The following is a 16,764-nucleotide window of genomic DNA, read 5'->3' as shown; positions in this document are numbered from 1 at the left end:
TTGAGCCGAGACAACAATCTTCTCTTCATGCTGGTCTGCCAGAGCAGAGCAAAGAGGAAGACAGCAAGGGGAGGCACAGAGTTTGGGGAAGATAGCCAAAAACGGGGACTTTTCAAGTGTTTATGACACAGGGCCTGGCCCTGTGCCAGGAAGGAGGGTTGGCAGCAGCGGCAGAGCCTGATTTGGAGCCTGGCTCTGGTTCTGGGGCAGAAGGGGCTGGTTGTCCAAGGCACATGCTCCCAGGTCTTCAGGACCCCTGAGGGCCTGGGGTCTCACACTGTTATTTTAAAAAAAAGAACCATACTTTTATTTGAGGATAGCTCAAAGAAATCATTTACAGAATGCCTTTTGTTTTCAAAGCACAGCTTTTCATAAAAAGCAATGTCCACCTTTAATACATGCTCTAGTACATAGCTGTGTGTTGGGGGCTGCCAAGGACCCTGGGAGCCCCGAGGCCCCAGGTGCCCTGGTGCTCAGTACTCCTCATTATCTTTGGAGTCGTCCTGGACCTGGTGGCGCACCTTTGAGGGCCGCGGGGTGGTTGGGGGGCCTGCGGGGGCCTGGGTCAGGTTCACCCAGCCAGGTCCACGAGGCAGCAGGTGGCTCTCATTGAGTCTGCAGACACGGTAGTTCTCGTAGTGGACGTTGTGGGTGATGTCCTTCAGGTCTTGGAGGTGGGAGCTGGGAGATGGGCAGAGGTTCAGCCTGGGCCCCACCACAGCATCCCCCTGGGGTCCCTACAGCCCCCCGGGCTCCCTGCATCCTCACCGGATGAGCAGGTCTCTCAGGAGGGGAAACTCACAGTGCGCCATGTTCTCCACTGTAAGTAAGACAGGACACGGAGTGCTGGCCCTGCCCCGCTGTAAGTGTCCGCTGTATGCTGCATGCCCCCAATATCCACCACAACCTTTTCCCCACATTTCGCACTGTCTTATCCCACTTCCCATTCATTCATTCCTTCATTCACTCACTCATTCATTGCTTTGTCCCCGGCATCTGGTACAGGCAGCTCCTACATATAGTTGAATCAATGAATCCACTAATCATTTATTATTGTACACTTAATAATGACTACATTATTACATTACATTATATACCATATATACCATGTATATTATATTCTTTTAGTAATTATATTGATAAATTGGAGGCTCAGGCCCTGGCTGGTCCGCCTTCACTCCCAGTCTCCCCCGCAAGGAGGCCTCCCTCTGCTTCTTGGGTAGCACTCTCTCCCACCCCACTTTCTCCCAGCTGTCATTGTCTCATCAGCTCTATGGGGGCAAGAACCTTGCCAGTCCTGCTTTCATCGTAGCCCCTCAGGAACCACATATGGTCTGCCTGGCGCACAGGAGGCCCACAGTACATTCTGGTGAATGCCCAGGGTGTCTTCTGGGTCCTGGGCATTGTGCAAAGCAGTGGTCTGCCCTATCCAACCACCCTCCATGTGCAGATGTGCAGTTCATCTACTGCACGAAAAGCAACTGGCTATGACGTTGATGTTGTCCTCATGCCCATTTTACTGTGAGGAAACTGAGGCACAGAGAACTTGCCCGAGGCCTCCCAGCTGCAGGGAGGGACTTGATCCCAGGTCTGTCTGTTTCCTGACTCCTGGCCCCGTGATGGGTGCTGAGGGTGCCAAACGCAGTCGGATGTGCCTGGCTTTTCACCCCCGCTTCACCTGCTCCTCCGCAAAGTCCCTGCACTGACCTTCAATGATGCCCCACTTGGTCTTCCGGCCCAGGACACACCTCCCATTCACCAGGTGCTCTCGGTCAGCCCCGACTACAGCAAAGGGGATCCGGTCCTGCAGGAGGAGACGAGACAGAAGGGTTGGCCCTGCCTGGGAGGTGGGGAGAGAAGTCGCTGAGGTGCGGTGGGAGAGGCACACTGTCCTCTGTAGAGAGAGAAAGTGGTAGAAAGAGCACAGAGATCTAAAGACATGGGGCAACTGGCTGGCTCAGTGGAGCGTGCGACTCTTGATCTTGGGGTTGTAAGTTCGAGCCCCACGTTGGGTGTACAGATTACTTAAAAATAAAATCTTAAAAAAAAAGTCACAGGATACACAATCTCATCAATGGCTCAGTTTATTCAACAGTAAAGTGGGAGTCAGAATGGCACATACACAGGGCTTTGTGAATGTTCGGGAAGGTTACCCAGGGTCACATTAATAACATACTCTTGCCGATGGCCCTTCTCTTACCTGGGAAACAGGAACTGTGCCCACCTTCATCGGTTATCATGAGGGTTAAAAGACACAGCTTCGTAACCCAGGGCTTGGCAACCTACGGTGGGTGCACCAGATCGGGCCCGCACCCGTTTTCCCACATGGACCGTCTGTTGGCACACAGCCTGGGCCTTCATCTCAGACTCTGGTCGAGGCTGCTTCTGTGCTGCAACAGCAGACCACGGTGACCGTGCAGGGACCACGTGGCCCGCAGAGTCGAACACCTTTACCATCATCTGGCCCTTTGCAAAAAAAAAAAAAAAGTTTGCCAAGCCCTGTTGAAAATTCTGGTTGTTCGCTTGCTCGTGGCCAGAAGTAGAGACTCGAATCCCTAAACGGCAAAGTGCTGTCCTGGGGGGTTTGTTTTTCATTTCTCCAAGAGTTAATTTGTGATGAGGAAACGACATGGATGCTAAGGATAGCAAGTTGTCTGTTGCACGCTTGTTACGCGCCAGCCCTCAGTGAACGTCCCACCTCTGGATGATTTCTGAGATGTCGGATTTGTTCTCCTTGTACTTCCGGTTCTGTTCGCAGGCCTCGGGACAGAAAGCAGAAGGCAGTGGAGGTCGAGGCTCTCTGAGCGTTTCACAAGAAATCCTGTCTGTTGCCCCAGCGGGGAGAGGAAAGAGGGAACGTGTGGAGACATTGGGTACCAGCTGGGAAGCAGGGCCTCCATGTCCAGCTGTGCGGTTTGTTCACTGCACAAAGACAACTGGCCTTGAGGCTGGGTAGGGCCGCCGCCGTGCAGGCTAGCCTGGTCCCCCGGGGAGGAAGTCAAGGCCTGGGGTTGGTGGATGATGAATCCCGGGCCTCACCAGGGTCCTTCGCAGGATCCAGACAGACAGACATTGGAGGACAGCAAGGTGAGGGCTTGGAGTTGGAATTCACTTGATTTGGGGAAAAAGACGACGCTAACTATTTTTCCCCTCTCTCCTTTTTTGAAACAGCTTAACTGAGATAGAATTCACGTGCCATAAAATTCACCCTCTTAAAGGTACCGTTCAGCAGCTTTAAAGGTACGGTTCACAAGACTGTGCCCCCATCCCCACCATCTAATTCCAGAGCATTTCACTGGCCCAAAATGAAACCCCACTCCTGTTAGCAGTCACTCGGCATCCCCCCGACCCCAAGCCCCTGGCAACAACCACTAACCTACTTTCTGTCTCCATGGGATTTGCCTGGTGGGGACATTTCAGAACAGAATCATGTAATATTTAACCTTTTGCTGTCTAGCTCCTTTCACTTAGTGTCATGTTCTCCAGGCCCATCCGTGTGGCGGCAGGTTTTCTTTCCTTCTTAAGGCTGAAGAATATTCCATTGTGTGGACACACCATGTGTGTTTATCCCTTCATAAGTTAATAAGACATGTGCATTATTTCCCCTCTTTGACTACGGCAAATATTTCCGCCAGGAACATCCGTGTACACGCTTTTATGTGAACGTAGGTGTTCATTTTCTCTTGGGAGTGGAATTGCTGCTGGGTACTCCGCTAACTTCGTGTTTAACCTTCGGAGGGACTGCCAGATTGTTTTCCGTTTGACCTTCCCGCCAGCAGTGTGTGCAAGTTCAACTTTGCCACATCCTCACCAGCACCCGGGATTGCCTGTCATTTTGATCGCAGCCATCCTAGGGGGTGTGAAGTGGCATCCTGTGGTTTCGATGGGCGTTTCCCTTATGACGGGTGATATCGAACTGACATCTTTTTGTGAGTGTATTGGCCATCTGTTCAAATTCTCTGGGGAAATGTCCCTTCAAAACCTTTGCCCGGGGGTGCCTGGGTGGCTCATTCGGTTGAGTGTCCGACTCTTGAGCTCAGCTCAGGTCTTGATCTCAGGGTCGTGAGTTCAAGCCCCGCATTGGGCTCCACACTGAGTGAGGAGCCAATATAAACAAACAAACAAACAAAACCTTTGCCCATTTCTAAATTGGTTATTTATCTTTTATTGTTGATTTGTAAGAGTTCTTTATAGGTTTAGGATACAAGTCCCTATCAGAGATATCATTTGCAAGCATTTTCTCCCATTCTGTGAGTTGTTGATATGACCCATTTCTTGCTCACTTTTTGAGCTTGTGGATGTATGGAGATTCATACCTGCTAGGAGTATGTGAACTTCCCCCCTGCCCCGCGCTGTAGAGAGAGATGAATCTTCAGATGGGAAGGATGAGTGGAGAGAAAACCACCCAGCCTGGGTCACACCAGCCTGCCCACCCCGTCATGGCCTCCTACCCGGATCTTGCTGTTGAGGATCCTGTCGTTGATGTCCTCATCAAAGCATTTCTGCGGGTACACGTCGATGCAGTGAGTCCTCAGATTGTGCTGGATCTGGGGATGCAGGTGACCACATCTCATCCTGTGCACTCTGCCTCCTCCTTGCCCCCACTGACCCCATCACCCTGGGCACCCAGATCACCCTGCGCCTGAAGGTCTCTCGCTCCTCAATGGTCAGGCTGTCGGCCCGGGCAATCACAGGCACCACGTTCACGGTCCGGCATAGCCGCTGTAGGAACTCAATGTCCAGGGGCCGCAGGCTGCGGCAATGATGGTGGTGATGGCGGTGGTGAGTATGTGAGTGAGGGGGTGCCAGCCCACAGCCCACGCCAGGGGTCTCGTCCTCCTCCTCCTCCTGCTCTCTGCCCCGGGCAGGGGGCCCTCCCCCAGCAGGCCCAGCCCCCTCACCAGTGCCCGGTGGGCGGCACGAAGTATACACAGCAGTGCACCCGGGTGTCGGGGATGTGGCGCTGGCGGGTGATGAGGATCTCCTCCTGCAGGTACCGCTCATACTGTTCATTGATGTAGCCTAGGATGGGGTCCCAGCTGGGGCAGCAGATGGACCCGACCTCAGAGCCCCACCCCTGGGAGCCCCACCCCATCCCCCTGCTAGGAAGACCAATTGCCCTGGTTGGCCCAGGACACAGGACTTTCAGTCCTGCACAGCCCAAGGTCCTTGGTTACCCAGCACCCTCCTCCTACTCCCCTGAATCATCTGAGAGGCCCCCTGCCATTCTCAAGCTGGGGCCTCAGCTTCCCTGTTCCTAAAATGGGGACGAGAAGGGGTGTGGTATTGAAAGAGATGAATTGTCACAGCCTGGTTCAAACCACCGTGGATGCTCGCCCCATTGCCACAAGGATTTCCTGAGTCCTCTCCCTTCATCCCTTCTGCCCCTGCTGGGCTATTGTCAACACAGCACCCCAAAAGATCCTTTTATAAACAGGAGTCAGAGCACATCCCTTTTCGGCTCAGCCTGAGGTGGCTGACAGAAAGCCAAAGTCCTTACGTTGCACTACCAGGCCCTACACCATCCCACTGTTGCTTCCTGTCTGTCCTCTCCTCCTCCTTTTCCTGCCCTTCACACACCGCCAGCCACACCAGCCTTCCACCAGCAAACCCACCTCGGGGCCTGTGCCCGAGCCACTCTGCATTGCACACTCTCCCCCGCATGAGCACACAGCTCCCTCTCTCATCTCCTGGCAGTCTGCCCAAGTGTTCTCCTTATCTGGGAGGCCTTGCTTGACCACTCTGCTTAAAATCGCAACCCCCCCCCCCCCCCGACAGCAGCTCCCTACCCCTTTCATGCTCAGAAACGTCCTGCTTGGATGACAGAGTTGAGGCTCACCTATGTATAACTGATTTATTGTGCTCATTGCCCCCCCCGCCCCCCGCCCCACGACAATGTAAATTTCGTGTAGACGATGTTCATCTGTTTTGTTCACTGCCGTATCCCTGCGACTAGAACAGACCTTGCACACAGGACGTGCTCTATGAAGCACCGTGTGCAGGGCTGGCTCCCCGGGAGCGCAGACGGAGCAGTCCCGCAGCCTCCGTGCTTTGGAGGGCCTGCACTTCGTTGAATGTTCTGGGGTGGTGGTTTTACAACCCTTCATACTTTTTTGAACAAGGGGACCCACATTTTCATCTCATTGGGTCCCACAAATTATGCAGCCAGTCCTGATTTTGTGTGTGTGTGTGTGTTACCAACCACTGTCACAGGGTTGGGCTCTCATTGAGAGCCTAGAATCACTCTGCAAGGTGGGTGTCATCATTCCCAAGTGACAAAAAAGGAAACCAAGGCTCAGAGAGCTTCCATGAGCAGTTCCCACGTTACATGGCTGGAGAGTGGTCTAGCCCAGCGGTCCTGACTCTGGAGTATGGGCTTCTAACCCTGCAAAGCCATAACCTTTATTGATCAACTACGTAAGTGTGCCAGCCGGCAAGCTCTGACCTTTCCATACTTAACTCCCTTCAATCTTAGAGGGATGGTTGCACACACCCATTATACAGATGAACAAACTGAGATTCAACAATGCCACAGCCGGGTTAGGTTGCTTCAGGGCTAGGCTGTTTCCCCCAGGCCAGAGGGGCAGGGGGAGGGACCACCAGGGCTTGGCCCCCACTCCCGAGGACCCACCACTTGTCGTTGTTGATCTGGTCTCCGAAGCCGGGCGTATCGGTCACCGTCAGCTTGAGCTTCACGCCCTTCTCCTCGATGACTGTTGGGGAAGAGCAGAGTGGGGGGAGATTGGCCTGGGTGGGGTGGGGTGGGGGTAGGGGTGAGGGTGGGGGGCCACTCACCGTGCGTGACCGACTGCAGCTTCAGCGTCTGGGGTGTGAGCGTCCCCAGGCCCGGTACGGTGGACTTCCACATCTTGGACTTGAAGAGGGTGTGCACCATTGTGGACTTGCCCAGCCCGCTCTGCCCTGCGGGTAACCAGAGGACAGCAAAGGTGGTGGAGGTTTTAGGCAGTGCTTCTCAGGCTCTTAAATTGTTTTAGAAAGTGAACTGTTTTGCAAGCATAACATAAATACAGAGAAGTGGGTACTATCGTCAGGGTTCCCCTCAGTGCTTACCCCCCCTTTTTATTGAGGCAAAACTCATACGATAAAAAATGAACCATTAGCCTTTTAAAGTGAACAATTCCCCCTGCTTGTTCTCTCTCTCTCCCCCTGACAAATAAATAAAATAAAAAAAAAAATAAAGTGAACAATTCAGTGGCATTTAGTACAGTCCCAGCGTTGTGCACCCATCACCTCTGTCTAGCTCCTGTTAAAAAGAAAACCGCAGGGGCGCCTGGGTGGCTCAGTCGTTAAGCGTCTGCCTTCGGCTCAGGTCATGATCCCAGGGTCCTGGGATCGAGCCCCGCATCGGGCTCCCTGCTCTGCGGGAAGCCTGCTTCTCCCTCCCCCACTCCCCCTGCTTGTGTTCCCTCTCTCGCTGTGTCTTTCTCTATCAAATAAATAAATAAAATCTTTAAAAAAAAAAAAAAGAAAGAAAACCGCACCCTGGGACGCCTGGGGGGCTCAGTTGGTTAAGTGTCTGCCTTCGGCTCAGGTCATGATCCCAGGGTCCTGGGATCGAGTCCCACATGGGGCTCCCTGCTCAGTGGGGAGTCTGCTTCTCCCTCTCCCTTCTCCCTCTCCCTCTGCTTGTGCTTGTGCTCTCTCTTAAATAAATAAATAAATAAATAAATAAATAAATAAATAAATAAATAAAATCCTTAAAAAACAACAAAAAAAAGAAAACTGCAGGCCCAAAATGACATCACTTAGGCCAAGTCCCCAAACGAAGGCTTAATATCTAACCTAATTGCAGTTCCCACCTCCCCCAAAATGGAGTCTTGACTGGTAGGTCAGGAATTTTCTGGTCAGTACCAATGAGGTAATGTCACATGGGCCTCTCCATCCCCCAAAGAGAGAGGAGGTAAACCTCCTAGGACCCCCTGCTTCTCTCCTAAGGGAAAACAGCCTTGCCTGGAACAATCCTTTCCTTTTGCTAATAACTTCCTTGCACCCCTCCCCTCCCCACTTCTTATAAAAACCTTCCAACAACAACAACAACAGCCACCACCCCAAAACCTTCCATGCTGCACAGCTCCTTGGAGCTCCACTCTACTTGTCGGATGGGATGCTGCCCGACTCATGAATCATGTAATAAAGCCAATTAGATCTTCAAATTGACTAGGTTGAATTTTTTTTCATTTTTTATTTTAAGTAGGCTCCACACCCAGCATGGAATCTAATGCAAGGCTTGAACTCATGACCTTGGGATCAAGACCTGAGCTGAGATCAAGAGTTGGACACTCAACAAGCTGAGCCACCGAGGTGCCCCTGAATTTTGTTTTTTAACACTCAAAAACATTTGCATCGCCCCCTAAAGAAACCCCACAGTCATCGGCAGTCCCTCCCCATTCTCCCTCCACTGTCACCCCTGGCAAGCACGAATCAACTTTCTGTCTCTGTGGGTTTACCTACTCTGGACATTTCCTATAAATGGGATCATGCAATATTCATCCTTTTGTGTCTGGCTGCTTCCCCTAAGTATCCCCTTTTCAGGGTTCATCCACGTCATACCAGCTGTGGGTGCTTCCTTCTTTTTCGTGGCTGAATAATGTTCCATCACAGGAATAGACCACTTTGTGTTTATCCATTCAAGCATTTCACAAATTAAACAGCCCATGGATACAGCACTAAGTCCAGAGATGGAACACATAGTTCCCCACAAGCCCAGTCGCGCCCATCTCAGTAGCTATTGGCCCCAAAACCCCAGGGACAGCCACTTACTTCCCCGACTTCTGGCAGCAGGGAGCAGCTCTGCCCACCCTTGTCTTAGGGAAACACACAGCCTGGGCTCTCCTGTCTGGCTCCTTTCACTTGACACTATTTGGCGAGATACACCCAGACTGTCCATTCTCCCTGCTGTGGGGGCTTCTCAAACTGTGAACCCCACCTTGCAGGAGGGAACGCCTTGTTTCACAATGCAGGACACACCTTTGTGTACATAACTGACGTGGTCCTTAGGGATGTGCTGTCCTATCTGGGAGTCACACTTGACTCCTGCCGAGGGCGATACGGACAGTCTGAGCTGAGCCACCAGTGGCAAATGCAAACCAGATTGTGCAGACTTGGGTGTGCCAGAAAGAATGCAAAAGTTCTCACGGATCATTTTTTACATGGATTACATGTCATGTCACGAGAGTATTTTGGAATAGTCTGGGTTAAATAAAATAAATGTTTAAAATTAATTTCTCCTGTTTCTCTTCAGTTTTTTACTTTTATTTTTTTTAAGATTTTTTTAAAAAGATTTTATTTATTTATTTGACAGAGAGAGACAAAGCGAGAGAAGGAACACAAGCAGGGGGCAGTGGGAGAGGGAGAAGCAGGCTTCCCGAGGAGCAGGGAGCTCGATGCAGGGCTCGATCCCAGGACCCTGAGATCATGACCTGAGCCGAAGGCAGATGCTTAACGACTGAGCCACCCAGGCGCCCCTTCACTTTTTTAAAGGTGGCTGCTGGAAATTTTTTAAATTACGTTATGTGGCTCACGCTATATTTCTACTGGACAGCACTGTCTTAGAATAATACTCTTCAGGAGCCCACAGGGTTGCATCCATTGGTCTGTCCTATGAGTCCCAGCCCCTCACTCACCCACCACCATGATGTTGAACTCAAACCCCATCTTCATGGCCTTGATCTTCAGCTGGTCCAGCACGGCTTCTATGCCCACGTAGCCAAGCATCTCGCAGGGTTGTGTCCTGGGGCTGGAGGGTCTTGATGAGCAGGGGGAGGGGGACCGCCTCATGGGGTCCATGGGGGCCAAGGGCACAGCAATGCCTGTCATCCGGGTGGGTGGAGAGAAGGGGGTCACTGGGGCTCCAGAGGGGGACCCCTGAATTCTCATTTCTGGACTCTGGCTCCTGAGCTCTGCTGCCAGGCACTCCCGCACATTATATCCCGTAATCTACCCATCCTCCACGTCTTCATGGCTCAAGGGCCTTGGTGTGAGGTACTTGGAGGAGCTGTCTTTCAGGGGAGGCTGAACCTTCTCCCTGAGATGCACAAGCCCACAAATCTGTTCCTCCCCTCTCCCCCCAGCTCCTTCCTGCCCCCACCCATGGCCCAGGCAGGATCCTTGCTCAGATACGCCCCCCGCCCACCCCAGCAGAATGTGGCCAGCCTGGCAAAGCCCAGGGTCTAGACCCATGGGGACAGAGAGAAAGGGAAAAGCAGCTTTTGTGTGGCACCTGATGGCCTTGGGTCTCTGAGGGAGCTTCAGGGGGCTGTCCTGTCCTGGCAGACCCTGGTGTGTGTGATGAGGGGGAGGGGACAGGGTGACAGTTAACTGAAGAATCTGAGCTCTACCCCTTTCCCCTCAGTGGGTGGCCTGGGGGCTCCTCTACAGGAAGGAGCTGAGGGCAGGGCAGGTAAGCTCCTCCAGGGTCCTTTCTGAACACTCCCCTAAATCCTTACAATGACCCTGGCCTAGTGTTACAGACAAGAACCCAGGGCCTCTGGGCAGTTCCCTTGCCCAGGGTTACCTAACTGGGCTAAGCGGGCTTCAGCCGGCCCCCCTGACTTCCAAATTCATACCCCTTAATCACTCTGCTAGGAGAAGCCAACCCGTGATCCATAGCTGGAAAGCAGAACATCCGTGTGTTCTCTTCAGGCTGTCCATTGCTGGTGCCACTGTGTTTTAAATCGCCGGCACTGAAAAATCAGAAGATTGATTTAGGAAATATTCACCCCCACACGTTGTCTGTGCATAACATTGCTCTGGGGGCCCTCGATGGTAGCTTGTTTAATAATCATCCCAGTGCTCCCTGCTTGGTGGGAGGCCTGCTTCTCCCTCTCCCGCTCCCCCTGCTTGTGGTCCCTCTCTCACTGTCTCTCACTCTTTGTCAATTAAATAAATAAATAAAATCTTAAAAAAAAAAAAATCATCCCAGTGCTGTGAAGCCAGTGCTGTTACTACCTCCAGTTTACAGAGAGAGTCTGAGTCAGTTGCTCAAGGTCACCTAGTGAGGAAGCGGCAGGGTGGTGGGATCTGAGTCCATGTGCTCACCCTCTAACGCTTCTCTCTTTTTTTTAAGATTTTATTTATTTATTTGACAGAGAGAGACACAGCGAGAGAGGGAACACAAGCAGGGGGAATGGGAGAGGGAGAAGCAGGCTTTCCACGGAGCAGGGAGCCTGATGCGGGACTCGATCCCAGGACCCTGGGATCATGACCTGAGCCGAAGGCAGACGCTTAATGACTGAGCCACCCAGGCGCCCCTCCAACGCTTCTCTTGTTCACAGGAACATCTAGACTTCCAGTGTGTGTTAGAGAATGTAAGCCCTGGAGATTCTGGGCCCAGCCCACAGCTGATGAGCTGCCCTCTTTAGCTGGGCCATGAACTCTCCAGTTTGCCATAGTCCTCACCCCTCCCTGATAAGATGTTTCTTATACCTAGTCCATCTCACTCAGTTCTTTCTCACCTGTTTCCTGGCACGTAAGCAGTCCCCGGTTCCAGGTGTTGGCATTTTCTCTGAAAGCCCAGATAGTAAAGATGTTGAGCTTTGCGAGTCAAAACATCTCTATTGCACTTACCCTTCAGCCCTGCTGTCATAGCGAGAAAGCAGCCACAGACTGGTAAAGGGTGCGGCTGTGTGCCCATAAAACTATTTACAAAAGCGGGAGGTGGCTTGCTGACCCTGCTCTGCCCACAAGTCTGCCCCAATCCACTCACCTCCATTGTCCTGAGCCCCAGCTAGCCTTCTGTCCCTCTATACGCTTGCCCTCTGCTCCCCCACCTTCTACCCATCTGATGGCAGAGGCTCAGGCTGGGAGTGGGGCTGGGCAGGGCCTGTGGCAGGAGGACCGGGGCAGAGCCTGTCCTGGAACATGGTTTCATCTCCAACAGAGAAATCTCTCAAGCCAAGAGTCCACAGCTCTTGAGAGATCCGGGAGACTGGCCTCCTCGTCAAAGAGAATGAGAACATTAGGTGTGATGACCAAACAGTACTGGGGACTTGTGGACTGGCCTTGAGCAGGAAGAGATTCGGCCTTTTGAAATGTCCCCTAAGGAAATAAGCCGCTCTGCAGAGAAAACATACCCCCCCACCAAACCATCACATGTGAGTGGCAGTAGTATTCTGAACAATTGGGGGTGGGATGCAAGCCTCAGTGGGTGGCCACTTGCATTGCAAGCAGGATGATCAGGTTTGCAGAAAGCAGCAGTTATTTGCTGGGCGCTCTTGGCCATGTTGATTGGGAAAAGCCCGGCTTAAAATGATCTGAGCAGTGTGAGCCTGGTAGGTCACAAAGGTATACAAAGAACAGAAAACTGGAGGGAATCTCACCCACGATTTGGGTGAGTAATACACGGCCAACTAGTGTGAGTTTCTAGAGCACCTCATAGGGCTAAGCAAGTGTTAATGGGGATTATTCCATTCAGCTTAACCTGGGAAGGGGGATACTATGTATACACCCATTTTACAGAAGAGGATACTGAGGCAGAGAGGGTCAGGGATTGTGCCCCAAGGTCACACACTGGTGGGTATTAAGGGCTGGGAGCAGGATCCGAGTCTGGGGAGTCTGATCCACCTGAAATACGTCCTGCCACAGCCTCCCCATCATTGCTCTGCTCAGGTCTGGGGGGCTCTAATGGTTTTTGTATTTTAACAGCTTGGAATGTCACAGATTTTCCTTAATGAGAAGGTCTCACCTCCCCACCCCCACCACGGGAAGGTCTTACTTTCGTAATGGGCATGAAAAACAAGAAACAATGCACCCAGGGGTCTAGATAGGAAGGCTAAGGGTCAGAGGGGAGAAGAGCAGACAGAGGGCCTCCTGCACACCCAGCCAGGCCAAATGGTGGGGGGACAGGGGACACAGCTGGAGACCCCTATCCCTCTTTTTAAAACATTTTTAAAAAAGATGTTATTTATTTGAGGGGTCAGGGGCAGAGAGAGAGAATCCCAAGTAGACTGTGCTAAGCACAGAGCCCGAAGCAGGGCGTGGAGCCTGACGTGGGGCTCGATCTCACAACCCTGAGATCATGACCTGAGTTGAAATCAAGAGTCGAACGCTCAACCGACTGAGTCACCCAGGTGCCCCAGTGCTTCTCTCTTTTTTAAAATTGAGGTAAAGGGGCGCCTGGCTGGCTTAGTCAGTAGAATGTGCAACTCTTGGTCTCGGGGTTGTGAGTTCAAGCCCCATGTTGGGTGTAGAACCTACTTAAAAATAAATAAGTAGGGGCGCCTGGGTGGCTCAGTTGTTAAGCGTCTGCCTTCGGCTCAGGTCACGATCCCGGGGTCCTGGGATCGAGCCCCGCATCGGGCTCCCTGCTCCGGGGGAAGCCTGCTTCTCCCTCTCCCACTCCCCCTGCTTGTGTTCCCTCTCTCGCTGTGTCTCTCTCTGTCAAATAAATAAATAAAATCTTCAAAAATAAAAAAAAATAAAAAAATAAATAAGTAAAATTGAGGTAAAATTCACATAAAATTAACCATTATCCATTCTTTTTTAAAAAGATTTATGTATTAGAGAGAGAGAGTGGGGTGGAGGAGGAGCAGAGTGAGAGAATCTTCAAGGAGATTCCCTGCTGAGCACAGAGCCCAACTCAGGGCTCAATGCCAGGACCCCAAGATCATGACCTGAGCCAAAACCAAGAAGTCAGATGCTCAATCGACTGAGCCACCCAGGCTCCCGCACCGTTATCCGTTCTAAAGAGAGCAGATAAGTGGCAGATCAGAATTGAGTACATTCACAATGTTGTAATGCCACCACCCCTATCCTGTTCCAAGACATGTTCATCACCCCAAAGGAAATGCCATCAGCACTAAGCACTCACTCCCCTTCCCCCGCTTTCCCCAGCCCCTGGCTACCACTAACTACTTTGTCTATGGATGTGCCTGTTCTGGATGTTTCACAGAAACACAACGACACACTATGTGGCTTCTTGTGTCTGGCCTCTTTCAGCGAGCACCATATTTTTGAGGTGCATCCATATTGTAGCAGGTGTTAGTACTTGATTCTTCTGTATGGCTGAATAATGTGCCACAGTATGGACAGATCGCATGGTGTTTATCTGTTCATCGGCTGATGGACGCTTGGGCTGTTTCCACCTTTTGGCTCTTGTGATCAGTGCCACTGTTGAAGAGTTGTGCACAAGTCTTTGAGAACCTTTTCAGTTTTCTTGGGTCTATACCTCGGAGTGGAAAAGCTGTGTGTTTGATATCACCACATGTGACTTTCTGAGGCAGTACCTGATTGTTTTCCACAGTGGCTGCACGCCCCGCCCCTCCTTTGGCAATAACACTCCAGTTGCTTCAAAATGACCCTGCATCTGAGATCTCGGAATGGGACGGAGGGATCGTAGGGTAAAAGAAGGGGACCCAGGAGACCCTAAAATATGCTGGTCAAGGGCTCTGGGATCTGAATGCCTGGGTCCCAGTTCTGCGTCTCTGCTCACTCTGGGTACGGCTGGCAGAATCATGGCTCCCAAAGATGTCTTCATCCTAATCCCTGGAACCTTGGAACAAATATGTTAACTTACCCGGCAGAAGGGACTTTGCAGACGTCATTAAGGATTCTGATGGTGAGATCATCCTGTGGGCCAATGTAATCCCAGGGGTCCTCCTGAGAGGGAGGCCAGGAGGGTCAGGGTCAGAGAAGACCAGGACGGAAGCAGAGACTGGGATGAACAAAGGAATGTGCGTGGCCACTAGAAGCTAGAAAAGGCAAGGAACGGATTGTCCCCTAGAGCCTTCAGAAGGAACACAGCCCTGCTGACCTGTTTTAGACTCTGACCTCCAGAACCGTAAGACAATAAATTTGGATTGTTTCAAGCCACTAAGTGTGTGGTGGTATGTTATAGCAGAAACAGGAAATGAGTGCATTAGGTGTGTGACTTGAGCTGGTTGCTAAACTTCTCAAGGCGGCACCTTTCATACCTGTAAGTGGGGAGAACGGTAAGAGCCACTTGAGGGTTGCCTTGAGGACACACCCAGTGGTGGATGTGTGGTGTTCGGTGTGGAGCCTGACACTAGCTGAGGCGTTCTCCCCTGCTAGACCACAAGCACCACAAGCACCAGAAATTGTGTCCACCTGGCTCACGGCCAACCTCCGGTGCTGAGCAGTGTCCGGCCCCCGGTTGGGCCTGGACGTGCCTGCGCTGAAGGCAGGGAGTGAGAGCTGCCTTTCTGGCCAGCGTCGGGGCCCCAGGTCCCCAAGTTCCGGGGGAAGAGCTTGTTTGAGAGAGGATAATCATCTTCTCGTAAGGACTATCCTGAGGATTAGAGCAAACATGGATACAGAAGAGTCCTAGTATAGTGCCCGGAAAATCCCACCTGCCCAGGAAAGGGAGGAATGGAAACCACGGTTCCCGCCCCTCCCTCCCACCTTCCCTTCCTACTGTCTTCTTCCCTCCCTCCTGTCTTCATTCATGAGGTCCGCAGAGGCCCAGGGCACACTGTGTTCCAGGCTGCTCGTCTGGTCTACTGAGAGAAAGGGAAAAATCCCCCCATGAAGAGGCTTAGGGGGCCGTGGCTACCTCCCTGGGTCCCGCAGCACTTGCTGCTGTCGGGAGGCTGTAAGCACACCTGCTAGGGCACAGGCCCCGCCCTCCGGCGTCTGGCCACCCCCTGGGAAGGGTGGGACTGGTTGCCAAGGTGCAAGGGCCTCAGGTGGCAACTTTCGCGGATCCGGAAGCAGGAAGTAGTTGGTGTTCTCCGGACCAGGGACCTGCCTGGCTGGGGGAGCTCGGAGGCTGGTGGGGGTCTGGGGGGGGGAGCGGGAAGGGACAGGGCAGGGGCCGAGGGGTGGCGTGGGAGGGGGGCAGGGGCAGGGCAGGGGCTGGACTGCGGGAGGCCTGGATGCAGCCCAGCTCCAGAGAACAGGGTTCTGAGGTAGCCCCTGGGGGGCCGGGGCAGGTGGCACCCAGAGGCCTCGAGGTGAGATGGACTTGGCGAAAGACCTGGAGACCACAGCCCAGGAAGTGCTGGGGAAACTGAGGAGCCATGAGCTGTTCCAGTCCAACTGGGACACTGCTGCCTTCATCATCTTCCTCATTTTCCTCGGTGAGTGCGGCCTTGGCCCCCGGCCCCTCTCGACCTCCTGTCCTAGACCTGGCTGAGGGCCATATCTGGGCACCTGTCACACCCCCAGGCACCGTGCTGCTCCTGATGCTGCTCGTTTGTACCCACTGCTGCTGCCACAGCTCCTGCAGTCGCCGCGCCTCCAGACCCCAGAAGGTGAGCCCCGAGCAGGTGAGCCCCAAGCAGGTGAACCCCACTGGCCCCCGGAGCTGGGCAGGTGTCAGGGACAGTCTGGAACTGCCCTGGGGAGAGGAGGGTGTTGGGGCTCCTGTGGAGAGGGGCCGGCAGGGCACACACGAGTGAAGCCTCTCTTGCAGGAACACCCCAGGGGAGTGGATAACTTGGCCCTGGAACCTTAACACGGCGAGCTCACCAGCCCCCCCCGCCTGTGTCCTGCTGGGCAACAGTAACAAAGCCTTGTTTGCCCAGAGCCTGAGTCTGGAGTGTGTTCCGAGCTTCCCGTCAGGGGTGGGCAGTGTGGGCGCTCACTGCTTTCTCCGGATGCCCACCTGCTCCCTCACAGCTCCAGGTCACACAGCAGCTGCTGACAGGAGGCGAAGCTGGGCTCCAGCTCAGGGGCCCCAACCCCCAGGCCGAAACCTTGTCCCCAGCCCACTCAGTCCCCTAGCGGCCTGAGGACCCCCTCAAAGGTGGGACAGGGAGGCCAGGGGCTCCATCATTGGGTACCCCC

The 16,764-nt window shown here is 53.0% G+C and overlaps 2 protein-coding genes across 4 annotated transcripts; one reads left to right on the top strand and one right to left on the bottom strand.

Moving 5' to 3' along the window:
• Positions 1-414: 414 nt before the first annotated feature.
• Positions 415-11,591, bottom strand: SEPTIN12 (septin 12). Its single transcript, XM_036091444.2, has 11 exons — positions 11,475-11,591; positions 10,587-10,703; positions 9,645-9,830; positions 6,796-6,921; positions 6,632-6,713; positions 4,902-5,039; positions 4,636-4,753; positions 4,452-4,547; positions 1,708-1,804; positions 769-820; positions 415-681 (listed from the first exon to the last, which is right to left on the bottom strand). The coding sequence occupies exons 3-11, from the start codon at positions 9,805-9,807 to the stop codon at positions 474-476; spliced, it is 1,080 nt and encodes a 359-aa protein (XP_035947337.2). The 5' UTR covers positions 9,808-9,830; positions 10,587-10,703; positions 11,475-11,591; the 3' UTR covers positions 415-473.
• A 4,022-nt stretch (positions 11,592-15,613) lies between these two features.
• SMIM22 (small integral membrane protein 22) lies at positions 15,614-16,503 on the top strand. Of its 3 annotated transcripts, none has more exons than XM_078074868.1 (4): positions 15,614-15,744; positions 15,909-16,055; positions 16,144-16,229; positions 16,391-16,503. In XM_078074868.1, the coding sequence occupies exons 2-4, from the start codon at positions 15,935-15,937 to the stop codon at positions 16,430-16,432; spliced, it is 249 nt and encodes an 82-aa protein (XP_077930994.1). In that variant the 5' UTR covers positions 15,614-15,744; positions 15,909-15,934; the 3' UTR covers positions 16,433-16,503. The 3 variants fall into 3 exon arrangements, with proteins under 3 accessions (XP_077930994.1, XP_035947402.1, XP_035947392.1); XM_036091509.2 differs by having other exon boundaries at positions 16,144-16,244; XM_036091499.2 differs by having other exon boundaries at positions 15,675-15,748; positions 16,144-16,244.
• The last annotated feature ends 261 nt before the right edge of the window (positions 16,504-16,764 follow it).

This window comes from Halichoerus grypus, chromosome 6, assembly GCF_964656455.1.
Source record: "Halichoerus grypus chromosome 6, mHalGry1.hap1.1, whole genome shotgun sequence".
In the NCBI taxonomy this organism is placed as follows: domain Eukaryota; kingdom Metazoa; phylum Chordata; class Mammalia; order Carnivora; family Phocidae; genus Halichoerus; species Halichoerus grypus.
The sequence above is the reverse complement of the archived record's forward strand: the minus strand, read 5'-3'. Positions and strand labels throughout refer to the sequence as shown.